We start from the raw sequence: 17,890 nt of genomic DNA, 5'->3' as shown, positions 1-17,890 counted from the left end.
CTTTTTCATCTTTCTTAGGACACATTAAAAAAAAAAACCAAATGAAAGGGACTTTAGTCCAACAAAAAATTTGTCTTGTTATTTTCTATCATTCCTGAAGACTGTTGAAGCACTTTGATAATAATGCTAATAGTTAGAGAGCCAGGAAAATAATATATACAATGACAACAACAATGTAACTAGTAAAAACTATAAAAGTCAAAAATTAATGTGGTGAAATTAAAGTACAACAAAAAAGCAAGTTTTACCCTAAAGAAGATGATGTAGAGAATTATGAATGTAGCAGAAACAAAATCTGTAATCTTTTAATGCTATTAAAATCTTGTTAATTGTAGAAGGCTGTTTGCTCCTGCAATTGTATCCTGCCTTCCCTTGACCCTGTTGATTCTATCTTATCCGCCATTTCCCCCACCCTCCTAACTTTGAGACAGGAAGGACCTGTATGAACAGGAAGAACCACCACCACTTCTTTCTTTCTTTTCCTTCTTTGACACTAATAGAATAGCTTTTTCCTCATGCTCTTTCTTAGGCCATGGGGAGTACATTGGACCTCCCCCAAGTCAGGTGGCCAGACTAAGCCAAGCCACAGGACTCTCTCTCTCTCTCTCTCTCTCTCTCTCTGTCTCTCTCTCTCTCTCTCTCTCTCTCTGTCAGCTCAATGCAGTCTTTATCCCTAACTCTCTTTTATCATCCTCTTTCTGTCTCACTCCAGGTCTACCAAGCAACTCCACCTAGCCTTTTGTTATTCATTCCCTATCCTAAAGAGACAGTTCTTTCTTAAAAAAAAAAAAGGAAACTCTTAACCTTTACTTTGCTATATTTCATAATAAAATCCTGATCAGTTTGAATATCCCAGAGATCTTGAATTCTTTCTTCTTTCAGTGGACTCGAAATTCCTATGCTTACATGGTTACCCCCTAAATCCCATGGACCACAAAGAGATAGGAGAAAATATTGCCCTTCCCCTTTGTGCAGTTATATGAGTCTATGGTAAAAGAAACAAGAACAGGATCCAGATCTTAATGCCATACTTCACTACACTGTGATACATAAAGCCTTTATTCTTCCCATGCTTCTTGTTTTTTTTCCCTAGACTTACAATCATCATCAGTGTGAAGTTTGGCCTTTAGCTTCTCCATTTTTCTTTCATCTCGCAATAGTGTTCTGTCTTTTTTAAGTGTACCCGTTCCTTCCTCTTTCTTCTCTTCAATTATTTCTTGAATTAATGAATATTCTTCATAATTGGTTATACCTAAAAAAAAACCCCAAATATGAATTAGAATAGCATTTGAGATTATATTTTATCTACCCCTGTGGCTCCAAACAATATGGATAGTGAGTAGAAAATCAATACTAACCCATATTAGTTTTACCAATTCCTATTCTAGAAACACACACACACACACACACATACACAGAGTTCATATTTGACTCAACCCTCAGCCCACAGTTGTATCTTTTCACACTATTTCCCCATATCACACACATCTTCCCTTGATTCTTTTGGCAATAAACACCACTATCATTCAAGGTTTTCTAACACAAGACTTCTGTAGTCTTTTTGTTTTTGTTTGTTAGTTTGTTTTTTGTTTAGTTTTTGCAAGGCAATGGGGTTAAGTGGCTTGCCCAAGGCCACACAGCTAGGTAATTATTAAGTGTCTGAGGCCTGATTTGAACTCAGGTACTCCTGACTCCAGGGCCCATGCTCTATCCACTGCAGCACCTAACCACCCTTAGTCTTTTTCACACTCTAAATGACATACTCCTATGTTCTACTCTTCATTTAGCATCTGACACACAACTTCTACCTCAAATGCCAAATATAAAAAGATAAATATTTCTTTACCAAAAAGGGGGAAGACTGACTGGATAGATGTTCTCAGATTACATGATAAATAGATTAAAACTTTATTAAAATACTTTAGGAACAGAAATATATCACTACACAAAGCAATAGCAGAAATGTCCAGTTTGAGAAATTGAATCCCTATATTTATATAATCACACATTCGCATAATTATTGATCATTTACATGGTTACTTTAATGATTAATTTGCATGACTATAATCACCATAATTATGAATGGAGTTAGGAGTGGGATAAGATAATGGGGGATAAGAGAATCAACAGGGTCAAGGGGAGGCAGTATACAATTGCAGGAGCAAGCAGCCTTCTACAATTAATAAGATTTTAATAGCATTAAAAGATTACAGATTTTGTTTCTGCTACATTCATAATTCTCTACATCATCTTCTTTAGGATAAAACTTGCTTTTTTGTTTTACTTTATTTTCACCACATTAATTTTGGAGTGAGGAAAATGTAAACTTGACCTTGGGAGACTTGCTTATCCTTAGTTTCCTCATCTATACAAGGAAGGACTTGACCAGATGACACGTGAGGTCTCCCTCAGGTATAATTCTGCCAAAACTTTTTTTCATCTAAAAAATTGGGTCTTTTAAAGACAGGGAAATGAAAAGCTCATTCTAAGGAAAAAAAAAAAGGAAAATAAGACTACCAGAAAAGCATATTTCTTTGAGGATATACTAAAAATTTTTAGTCCACATCATCAAAAGTCATCACTATTACATGATGCTTTGCTATGGTCTTAAAATATTTGCACTTCAGAACAAGCACTAACATTTAAAAGGAAAGTAGCTAAACTAGTGTGCAAGATTGCAAGGTAAAGGTACAGAGAATCAAAATATCTGAGCTATAGTTTCATAATTTACTAGTTATATTACTTTGATCAAATCACAACCTTGGTGACATCAGTTTCCTCATCTGGAAAAATGAGAAAAATAGAGTATGTCTATGGTCATTTCTAGTCTAGAATTCCATGGCTTAAGATTGGAGATACTGAATAACATAGGAGTAATTAGCAGGGATACCTGTTTTCATGTGTGGCAAGGACTCCTTCTTAGAACGATTTTTGACATATAAATTAAAACATATGGTTTTATAAACAAAAACAATTACAGTGAAATACAATTATCAAAATATTTTTTAAAAAACACAAACAAATTCAGGGTCATCATGTCAAAACTATGGCAAAAAGGCGGGGAAAAAAAGTTAAAGGAAGAACTTAAGGCTTTCTTTAAATATCTGAAAGGTTGTTAAATGGAAGAAGGAATAGATTCATACCGCCAGTTAACACACACACACACACACACACACACACACACACACACACACACACACACACACACACACATTTATTGAGGAATTTTATTGTGCTAGACAATGCATATTTGCCACAAGAAATTTGTTTTCTTTTAAATGGGGCTGGGGTAGGGAGAAGGAATTTTTTTTTTGCCTAGAGATGGGGATGTCACAGATGAGAAACACTTCATGTATTTTAAGATGAGATTGTATAACTAATTTAACTTAATTGTTTTATTTTGTTACAAAAAACTTGGCAGAAATTAGAATAATTTATTAATGTTTGCAAAAGCAAAATAACATTTTGCAACAATGTTTGCAAAAATATCAATAAAACAAAAAGGAAGAAAGAAAAAAGTTAAAAAAGAGAAAAAGGAAAGAAAAACAAAATGAAAAGAAAGAAAACAAGAGAAAAAAGAAAAGGAAAGAAAACAAACAAAAAAAAGAAACAAGAAAAAGAAAACATGCTATGCTGCTGTTTACCAGAAATATAAAAAGGATTCTTGTATTTGGGGGCAATTAGAATAAATGATTTTAGGGTCATAGAATTTTAACAATGGAAGGTAATTAATTTATTCCAATCACCTTCTAAAGGTGAATATATTAGAGCCCTTTTCCTCCATGAGATAAAGTGACTTGACAGAGGTTAAAAATATACTTTGTAACAGAGGCAGAATTCAATCCTCTACTCTTCGCACTGTATTATAACCTCTTTTATGTACCTTACAACCACAACTGCCACCACCACAACAATAGATATGTATGAAGAAATGGTGGATAAAAAGTTGCTATCGGAATCATAAAGACACAGATTCAAAAAGCTACCTCTGATAACAACTGATAGTGTGACCAGAACAATGCAACAATTAATTCATCTTTCTGAGTGTCCAAAGCTACTCTCAGTCACTACTCTAGTAGAGGGATTTTTCTCAAAAGGGAGTTCTGGAAACCAATGAAATCACAGGCATCGTCTAGTCACTATCTCATTAAGGCTTATAAAGAAATTCACATATATAATCATATAGGATCCCTTAATAAACCTCAGAAGTAAGCTACAAGTTAGTAAGTGTCTGAGGTCATATTTGAACTCAGGTCCTCCAGACTCCAGGAACAATACTATCTACTCACCTAGCTGCCCTTCTACTTTATTAATATCTTTAAGATTTTCTAATTCTTCTTTCTTCCATTTTTTGAAGAGCAGATATAGTCCCTTGAATTTCCTTAACTGAATTATTTAAGATTGGCATATTATATTCATTCAACATTAGAATTTTTAAAGGGAAATACCCCATTTGAGAAGATATAGGAAGCAAGTACATGGGGTGGAGGTGAGAACTGCATTCTGGCAGCAATTTGAAGTAGTGGGCAGGATGTGATCATAGAGGAGAAAAGAAATCCCATAAAGTGAGAGTCAAATATTTGAAATCTCACCTATCCTGCTACAAATTGTGACCAGTAATTCCCCAACAGTTTTGGAATCATCCACCATCACTGTCTTCACTGATCCATCCAGCATCCGTATTTTCTGAGGTCTTTGTTTCTTTTTATATTCCAAAATATCCTAGAGCACAAACCACAGAAACTTGATGTAGCTTTTGAACAGAGCAGGGGATTTTATTAGCAGTTTGATGATGTTTATGGATTATCTTCTCAGAATATTTTTAAATTTTAAAATAAAATGTTTAGAATGACAAAAGAAATCAAATATATTGAAATATAATTATCAAAATACATTTTAAAAAATTCACAGAATCAAGGTTAAGAGCCATGAGAGTAGTTAATAACATTAACAACTTCATAGGCAACTTTTCCCTTTTCTTTCACAAATATTTAATGGTCTAGAATATCTAATTTATAATCAATTTATTAGTACTTAATAATTACTTTAATTAAAGAAAAAACAAATACCAATTAAATCCAAATAATTGTAACTTACAATTACTCATTGTTTGAGTGATTATATTATATTCTATCCAACTAGGATTAGCTTGTTTTGCATTTTAAGGGAGACTTTACAGAGAAAAGAAATTACCATCTGAAAATTTTCCAAAAGGACATGATAAAGTCTCTTTGGCATCACATTCAATGTGAAGACCAAACAAAAGATATTAGGTATAGGAGGCAAACTTGTATAGGTATAAAAAAAGTGGCCTTATCTTTGTTACGAATCCCCAAAAATGCAAAGGTAGAGGACAAAAGACATTTCCTTGACAACATTCATGCAATGCTTACAGTGGAGTTTTCACTGAATATTAACCAATCTAATTTGTCCACTCCAGTTGCTGGCCTTCATGCATCAGAGAGCTATTATCTTAGGGTTGATTAAACTGAAAGGAATGCTTAACCCCTTTTCACAATCTCCCTTTCTAAATCTTTCTTTTTGCATGAAAATGACTTGTTATTAAAATTGTTTTGTTGCTTTGCAGAAGGCTGTATATACAGATGTAAAAGATACTTAAATCCTATTCCTTCCAAAATGATCAGAGAAATTTAATTTTCAACTTCATTTTTCATCTCTCTATCCTCTAACCCTCACTCTACACTTTATGGCCCATTAATAGTTATGGGAATATCCCCATAATATTCAGGAGGAGATACCTTATCAAAACTCCTGGCCACAGAGTTAAGCAGGAAAATAGGACTATAACACTGGGGTGTGGAAAATATTTAAAATACACACACCCAGGGTCACTCCTCTGCCCCTGGTGAGTTTGGAGAATTTGGACTGTTGACATTTCCTAACACCCTCAGAGACTTCCCCTTCAAAGAAAATTAAGAATGTTTTAAGAATAAGTTAAATGCCTTTGGATCAAAAAAAATGATGTTTTTTCTTCTTTTCCTCCAAGTATAGTAATATTTGCTTTCATTAAAAGTCCCCAAAGTAAAGACAATAGAAAAAAAATTAGGGAGAAACATACCCCATTCCGCAGCATGTAGTAGTCCAGTGTTCTGCCTGCTTCCAGCCAAATTCCTTTCCTAGGATCCTCGTCCGATAGGAATAAGCCATAGTCAGAAGCTGAGAATTAAAATGTAGAAAATCAGAAACACAGTGACTTTGAGATCTTGCAAGATTCAATAATGCACCAGCTTCTGTGCATTAAGTCTGTTGACCTGGCAAATGCACTGGCATCCTTCTTAACAGGAGAGAAATATTTGCTTTTGGCAGCTGTGGGCAGGGTCTTTTGATGACAACACAAGCTGTATTCAATGCTAAAGCAGATCAAGAGGCATAAAAGCTGAGCTGTTGAAGTAATAAACCCAAATAAGATTATGTTTCATTAAGTTATGTTTAAGATTGGGGGAAACCTCAAAGACAAAACAATCCAAGTTCACCAGCTGAAGTTGGCCCTCATCCCTATCAGGACAGGTGCCTAAGCCACTGACCCAGATTACTGTAGGAGCCTCTTGAAAGGTCTTTCTGCCTCAATTCTTTGCCTTTTCAATCAGTGTGGAAAACTACTTCAAAGCTTTCTTTCTTTTGCATAAACTTGGTCACATCACCACTCCCTCAGAAGAAGTATCTCCAGTGACTTCTGAGCAAAGTTTAAAATATTTTGCTTGGCATTCCAAGCCCTCAACACCTAATGGCACCATACCTTTCCAATTTTGTCTCAAATTTTGCCCTTTCATATAATCCATAAAAAAAAAGAACCTATTCCTAGTCACCGAACATATACTGTATTCACAGACCCCCTCCCCCACTTTTGGTTACAATCCCCTATGGCAAAGATGCATTCTTCTTTTATTTTCTTTTCCCATTGTTTAGAAAACCAATTCAAATACCAATACTTTCCCCCCCAAATTCTTGAAATCTCTGTAGGTCACCTTGGTCAGAAATGACCTTCCTTGTTTTTAATACCCCTAATACACTTATACAACATTCTATATCACAATTAGGTATAACCTCATCATCCAACAGATTTGAAACTCAACCACGGTAATGACTAGATCTCATATGAACTTCATATCTTCACTAAAGTCCCACACAATACTTAACAAGTAGTAGGCAATGAATAATAGATCACCTAATGAACTAAATGAAATGTCTAACTCATTAAGGGTAAGATGGGTATAACCATACAAGAAAGAAAGATAAGGAGCCAGAAAAAAATACTAAGGAAGTCTATGTTAATGCTAAGGAAGTATATATTGTTTCATGTAAGATTGGTTCATCAAGTATAAACAACAATTCAAGAAAACCAGGCAGAGGCTAGGAAGGACTGTAGCTTCAATCATCTTCAGCCTAGTTATGTGTATATTGGCGTTCCCAGAGAGAATAGTGACTTAAAGGTATCTATCTACAAAATCCATTTCTCAATTTACTCCATAAGCCCGACCATTTCCAAAAGAATAAAAATTAGCTCAAAAAGAAAAGGGGAAGAAATTAATTGTGGTTTCAAAGATACGCCTTTAGAAATGAGCCTAGGAAGACCCAAGCGAAATTGAGTCTCTAATATATCTGAAATTGGCAAATGCCAAGAAAACCCTAAAGGAAGTCATAGAGAGTCAAATGTGTCAGAACAATAACAAGGTGGCACAGGGGATAGAATTGAAATCAGGAAGATATGAATTCAAATATGATCTTAAGTCACCAGACTAGGTATATGATTCTGGGCAAGTCACTTAACTTCTGTTAGCCTCTGTTTCCTCATCTGTAAAATTGTAATGATCATAGCACCTGTCACTTAAGAACTGTCTTGAGGTCCAAACACAAATAATATTTATAGAGTGCTTTGTAAACATTAATAACACTATATAATAGCTATTAAAAACAAAAATATTTTAAATATTAATATTATTGTCATTTTTAAATGTTAGAATTCATGAATAACCTTTTCTTGGAACTTAGTATCCTCAATTCAATTTTTTAAAAAAATTATTAATCATTTATAAAGTGGATCCATTTATTCTCAAGTTATTCAGTGTTGCTGCAGAAGAAGGAACATCATAATCTCAGAATAGTCAAAATTGTAGGTAATATAGAGACAGAAAGTAGATTTAAATAAGCTATAAGAGATTATGTCTAATAACTCTAGAGGTAGAAGGAAGAAGAATTACAGATGCAAATGAACAGGAAAGAAGATGAGTCAAATAAGGAACAAGAGAAAAATGATATACAGCTAATCCATGATTAATCAACCCAACTACATACCAGATTCTGAACATTGAGTACAAAGACAATATGAAGCAGTCATTGTCCAGGAGGAGCCTGTGTGCTTAAGGGTAATGGGAACAAATATTCAACATACACAAAATACACAGGCAAAAAAACCACAAATAAATAAACAAACAAATGAATAAATAAATAAATAATTGTGCTCAATTAAAGGCTAGAGGAAGGCTTTCAACATAATTCTTTACTACAGGAGATAATGTTCATATTATCAAGATCAAAATAAATTATCATCAAGGAGTGATGGGTGAGGGGCAAGGGATACCACAAATATAAAAAAAACCCAAGTCATATCAAGGATGAACTGATAAGAACAAAAGAGAGGTTTGAATCAGATATTTTAATAAAGCTTGAAAAAGGTTTTACTATTGGGGGGGGAGTATGGATCTGGGAAAGAAACTGAGGAAGGGGGAAAGGCTTAGTGGATAAGGCATCACCAAGGAAGCCAGTCCCAGAGGGAGGAGAAGAATTTCAATCAAGATTTGGAAGGAAGAGTGCTAGGCAAGGGACATGACCTGGACCAAAGCACAGAATCAGGAGAGGATGGGAAGAAAGCAGGAAATAAAACTTTGCCTAAAAAGGATAGCCATGAAGAATAAGATATGGTTGAAATTGCAAATCTGACCAGAGATTTTATGTTATTCTTGCCAAACAAAAATGTATGTATGCTATAGCAATCTAATGAAGTTTGTGGGTAGAGAGATTACAGAATTATGCATTAGGAAAATTAATTTGGAAGGAGTGGGAAAACTGGATTGAAAAATAGTGATACTGCAGGCAGGGAAAATGGTATAGGAAGCTAAAAAAAAATTAGCCAGATAAAAGGTGAAAGAAGACATAAGAAGATTGGTGACTAAGTGATAGGAGAGGACAGAAATAAAAGATATTATAGAAGTAGAGTCTCCAAAAGTCCTACACTGATGCATTATTGTAAAGTAAGGGTGAAGATGGGTATTTGAAGCAAGGTAATGGTAATTTGCATTATATTTAAACAGTCTGAATTATAGCTCCAATAATAAATAGGCTGTGTCTGAAGTCCAGAGATCATCTTAGCTAGGAAAAGAGAAGTTCATCACCAATAGCTGATAAGAAGGTCATGAAATAAAAAAAAATTATAAAATGGTCCTGAGGAATTGGTGGATTCTTCAGCTTTTGAAATGATGGGGCTATAGAGGTAGAAAAGGAGTACAAGGTGTTAAAAACCAAATAAGTTAAAGTTAGCTATAAATATTAATTTGTGTTAGTACAATAAATATGTTCCTTGGACTAAAATCAACAGTCGACAAAGGAGGAAATGAACTATATTAGTAACAACATTCTCATTATAAAATAAAACCAGAAAATATAAGGAAGTTTGAAAATTTGTAGGAGTTCCTGAGGCGAGTGAATTTGCATTTTGAAATATTTTGATCACTACATTTCAGTATAACTGGTTTCCTTCATAAACTTACGTATTTTACTTTATGCATTTAATGTTATTATTCTGAGAAGAAGTCTATAGGTTTCATCAAACTACCCAAAAGTATTAAGGATACAAAAAAAGGTTCTAATTTAAATGAAAGGAGGTATCATAAGTTCTTCTTAGTGAATGAAATAGAAGAGATGGAACAGTTGATTTTTTTCATATGGCCTAAAGTAACAAGAAACATTTCAAAGATGACCATAACTGGTCATCTTGACTTCTACTCTCAGGATAAGAAATGGAGGTAGGTGAAACAAATTAGGAATAGGTGGAAGAGATTTATGCTGGATTTTGAAAGCATGGATCAGTTTTTAATATATTGGAAAAGGGACAAGATATCAAATGATTAGGAAAAAAATTAGAGAGAGACTAGTATCTTCCCTAAAAAGCAATCAAGAAGACTACCAATGCATATAACCACTTTCTCATCTCTTCTGTTTGTGTAGTAAAATTTGCTAAAGAAGATGAAAAGGCTATGGTCTTCATTAAATTTTCAAAGTTCCTCCAACCCATATCTTGTTTGTCTGTCTCTCTAAATATGTATGTATTTCTCTCTCTCTCTCTCTCTCTCTCTCTCTCTCTCTCTCTCTCTCTCTCTCTCTCCCCAGATATATATATATATATATGTTATGTACACACACACACACACACACTTGTATTAAATGTAAAAGTAAGCATAAGTAGAAGGTAAAAAATACATTGAAAAATATGGTTCAGGTTTAACAAAAAAAAAAACCCATTGGTTTTTGAAATTGGCCCTCATACCTGTTTAATAATGAATTAATTCTTTCAGGAGAGAAGGTGATAAGTATGGTTATGTAACAAACATGACTAAAAAAATTTTTTTAAACTAGATGGATACTGACAGGAAATTACAGTTTAACAACATGGGAATTATTTTGAGAATGAATTGCAGTCAGATTTTACTAGTTTTGACTAGTTTTACTAGATTTTTATTAGTCATTGAAAAGGATAAATATGAGAATGCCATCAAAAACTCTCCAACCAGATCTACTGACAGTTATAAAAGGGAAAAGAGTAGAGGAAAAGACAGTCATAGCTAAAATATGGCAATCAAAATGAGAAAAAAAAAAGAGCCCAGAAACCATCACAGTAACTGGAAAACAATTTATCTCCCTCATAAGTGGGAAAACATGTTAAATCAGAGGACAATAAACTCAGTGATAAAATGTTTTATAGGGAGATGGTGAAAGATCATGAGTTCACAAGATGATGTTTCACAAATTAGCAAATAGTAGCAGAAAGATAAATTAATCTTGATAAAATTTGATGTGAAGTATGAATAATCATGAGCATTAATAGATGAAAGTGGAACAATAAACCAAAAAAGTCATCTCAAGCTGAGTTTCCATAGGGACCTGTGTTCATAGTCTGTTAAGTAGAACATCTTCAATTGGACTTTAATATCTGCCTTTGATGTGCCATATAAAGCATTAACAATGATAGTTAATAAAATGACAAGAAAAGAATGTCTGGACCAGACAAAGAAGAATGGGAAGAGAATCATGTTGTAGGTGACACAAGTTTAAGGGATCAATTTTTATGCTATTTCAAACTAGGTAAAATAATAAATGAATAGGGAAAATTGCACTGGCTGTATTAGTTTCCTCCATCCCAAAAGAAGATCAAGAAGAAATACCAATTCATGTTGCCTACTTTATAATATATATAAAAGATAAGAAAAATGCTCTACACAGGCATGAGAGATATGCTTGCTGGAAGTAGGAGAAAAGAAGAGACCACCTTCTCAAAAAAGAAAAAATTCTGAAACAGATTTTCAGTCAAACAGTAGACAGAAAGGGACCCAGACTGCTGTTTCTTTGTTAATTATTACACTATATAATATTCTTTAATGAAAAAAAATCCCAGATACAACTTTTTTCAAGGAAACTGACAATCAGAATCATAAAATGGAGTGGGATGCTCAACAAAGGTATTGATTTACCTTAGTCAAAGATGGAATCTTGCATAGGGTCCAGCAGTAAGGACTACCTATTAAGGAATTCCAGGTGCTCTTGTTTACTAATGATACTGTACTTTCTACTTCTCTCATTTCCCAAGAAACTGCATGAACTCTGAAGTAAAATTCTTGGTGATTCAAAAAAGACCATCTAACAATCAATATAGCCTAAACCAAATGAAGAATGACTTCTCCCTAAATTATAATGTACAGCTGAATGGGAAATGTATACAACTGTCTTAGTGAAATACTGCAAAAGAAGCAATGAGCTGGTCCCAGAATTGAATAGGAAAAAAATGATAGAATAAACTGTGATTGGGAAATTATGTCTTATGTTTAAAGATCAGAAAGTTATATGAAGAAAGGGGGTCAACTAGGTGGTGAAGCAGATACAGCAGTGGCCCTAGAGTCAAGAGGACCTAAGTTCAAATCTGGCTTCAGACACTAGTTATGTGACCTTGAACAAGTTACTTAAACCTGGATTGCCTCAAAAAAAACATACAGTGAAAGACTTCAAAAACAGTAAGTATGATCTTCTTTGTAGGACTGATATGAGGATATAGAAAGTATTAGATCAGATAAGAAGGAATTAATTTTTATCTTCATTATTGGTGGGATTTTATCAATGAGGATATAGATCTCCTGAAGTATTTAAATACTGAAATCAGAAGGTTTTGGCAGCTGATTATATGTGCAGAAGGATGGGGGCAGGAAAGGATCAAAAATTACTCTGAGGATTCAAGCCTACAATTTAGAGTAGATAAATATCTATGGTAAATATTGATAATGGTGACCAATTCACAAAATCAATGGCATACAAAACTTCTAAGAAGGGAATAAGAAAAATATTAGTATGGCAATAGTTCAAACAAGTATGATCTTAAACACAATCTGTAATAACATAAATTTGTTGGCTTTCAAGCCAAGAAAAATAGCATTTTTATAGTCCTATCTTTTGACAACTGGTATCCCTCTAGGAAGGAATTTGAAGTGGTGATTTTCATAGTTTCACAATCTTAATATGATGTCCACTAAGTTCACGTGTACTGTGTTTACAGCAAGAAAACTAAGCAAACTGTGAAAAACTGTCATGAACAACTGTTAAACAAGATGCCATAGATTTAAACATCAAGGAAAAATAAATTAATGATTAAAATAATAATTGGGTCACATTTATATAGAATCTTAAGGGTTTTCTCTTTCCTTTTGGGGGGTTGGGTTGGTGGTGGTACTGAGAATGGGGCTCCAGGGGTAGCTAGGCAGCATAGTGGATAGAGCAGTGGCCCTGGAGTCAGGAGGACTGGAGTTTAAATTCTAACTCAGACACTTAATAGTTGCCTAGCTGTGTGACTTGGACAAGTCATTTAATCCCATTGCCTTAATGAATAAAATTTTTTAAAAAAGAGAGAATTGGGTCTTCAATTTCACCTAGGTTAAAGTGCAACAAGGCTAATGCCCAAAATGACTGCCAACAGAAGCTTTAATTTGCATAATTTTTCTGTTTGGACTGAGGTTTGCCCTGACTTGGTCTGCAGTTAGTATAGATATCTGACTGGCTTTAGCCCTTCTGCAGCTGTGAATTCCCAGTCTTGATTTCCTCAGCACTGGGGACAATAGCTTTGCACCACCAATACCATTCCTGATCACTTAAAATCTCTCATACTGTTTAACTATTACCATCCTTGCATAATATAAGTAATATATATATAAGTAATATATATAACATAATATAATATAATTAATAACAACTCTTAACTACAACTTTTTCATAAAAATGGGTAGTTAAAAGGAAATGGAGTGGGGCATCTAGATGGTGCAGTGGATAGAGCACCTGGAGTCAGGGGTACCTGAGTTCAAATCCAGCCTCAGACACTTAATAATTATCTAACTGTGTGGCCTTGGGCAAGACACTTAACCCCATTGCCTTGCAAAAAAAAAAATCTAAAGAAAAAAAAGGAAATGGAGTGTACAATTTGGAATGGCAAATTAGAGTCTAATTATGGAGGGCTCAAGCCTAAGAAAGTGATATGGTCAGATTTACTTTAGGAAACATTACTTTACCAATTTTGTGATGAATGGCAATGTAAAGACAGCCAGTCCTGAGCTCAGATTCAGCCAAGGCGACTAAATAGTTGTGTGACCCTTATCTACTATCTGCCTCAGTTTCCTCATCTATAAAGTGGGAGGGATGTTATGAGGATAAACTGAAATAATGTTTATAAAGTGCTTAGCATAGAATCTGGTACATATATAAATACTAACTATTACTATTACTACTGTTATGATGATGATGATGATGATGATGATGAATAGATTAGAATATAGAAATGGATAGGGTTGGGAGGGCCAATTTGGAGTTTACTACAATATTTCATGTAGAGAGTTCTGAGAAGGGAAAAGGGGAAGAATGTTATAAGAGATATCACTGATGATGAATTGACTGGAACTGATAAGATAACTGAATGAAGGTTAAGGGAGAAAGAGTCAACAATGGCACTGAAATTTTGTGCCTCAGAAACAGAAAAGTGGACATCATCGATAAAAATAGGAAATTTGAAAGAGTTTTTTGGGAAAAGAAAATGAGTTGGTTTTAGACACATCAATTTTAAAAAGCTTAGAGGGATATCCAGGTGGAACTGTCCATCAAATGTTTGAGAGCAGAACATGGAGACAGGAAATTTGAGTAGAATCTTAATTCAAATAGCTAACTAATAATGTGATTATAGGCAATTAATTTATCTGAGTCTTAATTTCCTCATCAAAACGGGAATAATACTTACAATATTGGCACCATAAAGATACTCTGAAAAAAATAAACGAATTTTTATAAACTTTGCAGAGCTATTCAAATGGGACATTATTATCTAAAAATAGAATTAGCATTAATGCTCCATGAAAATTGAGATATGAGCTGATGACTTACCTTGTCCAGTTTGTGCCTCAGGTACCCGCTCCCGAATGACTCGGCATGCATCATACACTGCTGTTGATGGTTCAAACTGCATAGTCTTCACCACATTGCAGTGGCGGACACAAATCTTTAATGATAAGGCCACCATTTTTCTAGGTGATTTGAAGGCTCCCCCTTAGAAGTGCCAAAAAATAAAAAAGTACACATTAGTATTTTCAGAACATTTGTTAATCTAAAAGAGGTAGCATGATTTAGTAGATGTGCTGAGGAGGCAGCTAGTAACACCATAGTGTCTAGAAGACTAGGTCTAGGGTCAGGACTACCTCAGTTCAAATCTGGTCTCAGATACTAGATTTGTGACTTTAGGCAAATCAATTAACCTCTGCCTCAACTTTTTCAACTGTGACATGGCACAGCACCTAGCTCCCAGGGTTTTGTGAAAATAGAAAGAGATATTTGGCCTATTAGTCCATGCTTTAAAAATGCATGCTTCTTTCCCTGGAGCTTAAAAAAAAGCCTGAGTTCAAATTCTGTCTCTGAAACAAAAAATCAATCTAACTGTGGATGAGTTTCTTAAACCCTTAAGTGTTCCAGGCATCTCTCCTAAAATTCTAAGTTGGACTCATTTATTTTGGAATTCTGGATACTAGTAAAATTATATGTTCGGTAACTATCCCTGGCTTTCTTTAAAAATTTTTCTTTTCTTTTTTTTTCAATAAACAAAACTATTTTCTCCTCTTCCTAAACACTCGATGAAAATGAAAAACATCAAATGTAAAAATATAATCAAGCAAAATAAATTTGTCAATGTGAACATTTATTTTGCTTTGGGTATAGATAGATGCATACGTGTATATATGCATGTATAGATACTTATGGGTCTATACATACCTGTGTGTATATATATATATATATATATATATACAGGCCTTGGAGTGAGGAGTACCTGGGTTCAAATCCAGTCTCACACATAATTAATAATTAATAATTACCTAGCTGTGTGGCCTTGGGCAAGCCACTTAACCCCATTTGCCTTGCAAAAATCAATCAATCAACCAACCAATCAATCAATAAATAAATGGAATGAATGAATGAATAAATAAATAAATAAATAAGTAAATAAATAAAGTACTATATAAACAGTAGTAGTAGTACTATCATTGAGATAGTTGCTTTATTTTGTAGAATCCAATAGTAATGCCACTGGTGACAATGTGTATATATATATACCCATGTGTATATTTGTGTGTGTGTAAATATAAACATATATAATTTGCACTCTTATCTTTCACCCTTCTACTCAGGAAACATAAGTAGCACTTTGAGTCCTCTGAAATCATAGTTGATCATTGTACTGATAAGAGTTCTTAAGTGTTTTAAAGTTATTGGTATTTACAAATTATTCTCTTAGGTTTACTTAGCTATATCTGTTCATACAAGTTTTCCCACATTTCTATGAAACCATAATTTTTTTTTTCATTTGTTAAGGACAAGAGCATTCATTCATATACTATAATTTGTTAATTCTCCAATTGATGGGTACCCTGTTAATTTCTAATTATTTACTAATACAAAAAAGAGCTACTATAAATATTTTTTTACATGTAGATCTTTGTCTTCTTTATTTGTTCTCTTGGGTATATAAGTATAGTAAAGGTTTCATTAGGTCAAAGGCAGACACAATTCAGTAACTTTTTTGGGTAAAGTTATAAATTACTTTACAGAATGATTGGAGCAATTCACAATTCCACTAACAGCACATTAATGTATCTATTGTCCCACAGCACCTCCAACATTTGTCATTTTCATTTTTTTTTAAACTTTTGACCCTGAGGTCAAATTTCTTTGATTTCCATTTCTCTATTAATAATTTGGAGCAAGTTTTTCATAAAAATATTAATAGCTCAAACCTCTCCCTTATTAACAAAATAGATTAACCACACCACTAAGACTCAAAAGATCTGGATACTCTGCTACTTACTGGGTATTAGGCAGATGGAATAATGGTAAAGTGTTTAAATAAGAATGAGGAATTCCTGAGTTGAATTTCACCTAGCTGCTCATCCTCTCAGTCTCCAATTAGAAATCTACAAAAATGGGTAAAAATAAAGCACCTATTTCACAGATTTGTTATGAGGATCAGGGGATATACATATGTGTGAGTGTTTGTATGTACATGCACATGTACATTTTATATGTATCTATAATAGCTAATATTTCTGTAATAATGATATATATTTATAAATAAGTAGTCACATTTTGAAAACAGATATTATAGAACTATTTACTTTTTTATTAGTATGGCTTTTCTCAAATTTTTATTTTCTTTTATATTTTTTCAATAAACAAAACTCTTTTCTCTTCTTCCTAAACAATGGGAAAAAAACATCAAATGTATGATAAGAAATGAAATATAGGCTGATACTATTATTAATGAGGTGGTATCATAGACTTCATCCCAAAATGAGTCACCTAACCTTATTCTCTTCCGAGGGTTAAAAACTATTCATCTTTGTTGCATGAACACATAGGTCATGTTTTTTGGGTCTCCTTCCAGCTCAACAGATTCAGAAATAGATTTGGCTCTGATTTAAACTGATTCATGAGATAATTTCTTTTATTTTTGAACAAGTTAATTCAGGGTCCAGCAAATCAGTACTTTATTCTAATTTGTAGGATGGCTAAGTGGATCAAATGTAGTAATATATAAATAAAGCATTCTACAGGGTGGCTAGGTAGTGCAGTGGATAAAGCACCGGCCTTGGAGTGAGGAGTACCTGGGTTCAAATCCAGTCTCATACACTTAATAATTACCTAGCTGTGTGGCCTTGGGCAAGCCACTTAACCCCATTTGCCTTGCAAAAATCAATCAATCAACCAACCAATCAATAAATAAATAAATGGAATGAATGAATGAATAAATAAATAAAGTACTATATAAACAGCAGTAGTAGTACTATCATTGAGATAGTTGCTTTATTTTGTAGAATCCAATAAAGTCATGCCACTGGTGACAATGAGGACCAGAAAGTTTCCATGGCTCACTACCATATACTAGTAATGATCAGTGGGACATTTAAATGAGATGTAGGACTAGCATGGATAATATAAATGCATCAATAAATCAAAAACACATTTTACTAACTAGTTTATATTTGTTTCAAATTTCAAAAAACTCCTAGGAAGAGCAGTTAGGTGGCAA

General features: G+C 33.7%; 1 protein-coding gene across 10 annotated transcripts in view; it reads right to left on the bottom strand.

The window, feature by feature from the left end:
- Positions 1–17,890, bottom strand: part of TLN2 (talin 2) — a 575,338-nt gene that overhangs the window by 241,341 nt on the left and 316,107 nt on the right. For all 10 annotated transcript variants that reach the window (XM_074234301.1, XM_074234300.1, XM_074234295.1 and 7 more), the window contains 4 exons: positions 14,701–14,862; positions 6,080–6,177; positions 4,593–4,722; positions 1,100–1,252 (listed from right to left, as the gene is read on the bottom strand). In XM_074234301.1, the coding sequence (XP_074090402.1) occupies positions 1,100–1,252; positions 4,593–4,722; positions 6,080–6,177; positions 14,701–14,836 (517 nt within the window). In that variant the 5' untranslated portion in view covers positions 14,837–14,862. The remainder of the gene's footprint in view (positions 1–1,099; positions 1,253–4,592; positions 4,723–6,079; positions 6,178–14,700; positions 14,863–17,890) is intronic.

The sequence above is a fragment of the Macrotis lagotis genome, chromosome 4, assembly GCF_037893015.1.
Source record: "Macrotis lagotis isolate mMagLag1 chromosome 4, bilby.v1.9.chrom.fasta, whole genome shotgun sequence".
In the NCBI taxonomy this organism is placed as follows: Eukaryota; Metazoa; Chordata; class Mammalia; order Peramelemorphia; family Peramelidae; genus Macrotis; species Macrotis lagotis.
This window is presented reverse-complemented; position numbering and strand designations above follow the sequence as displayed.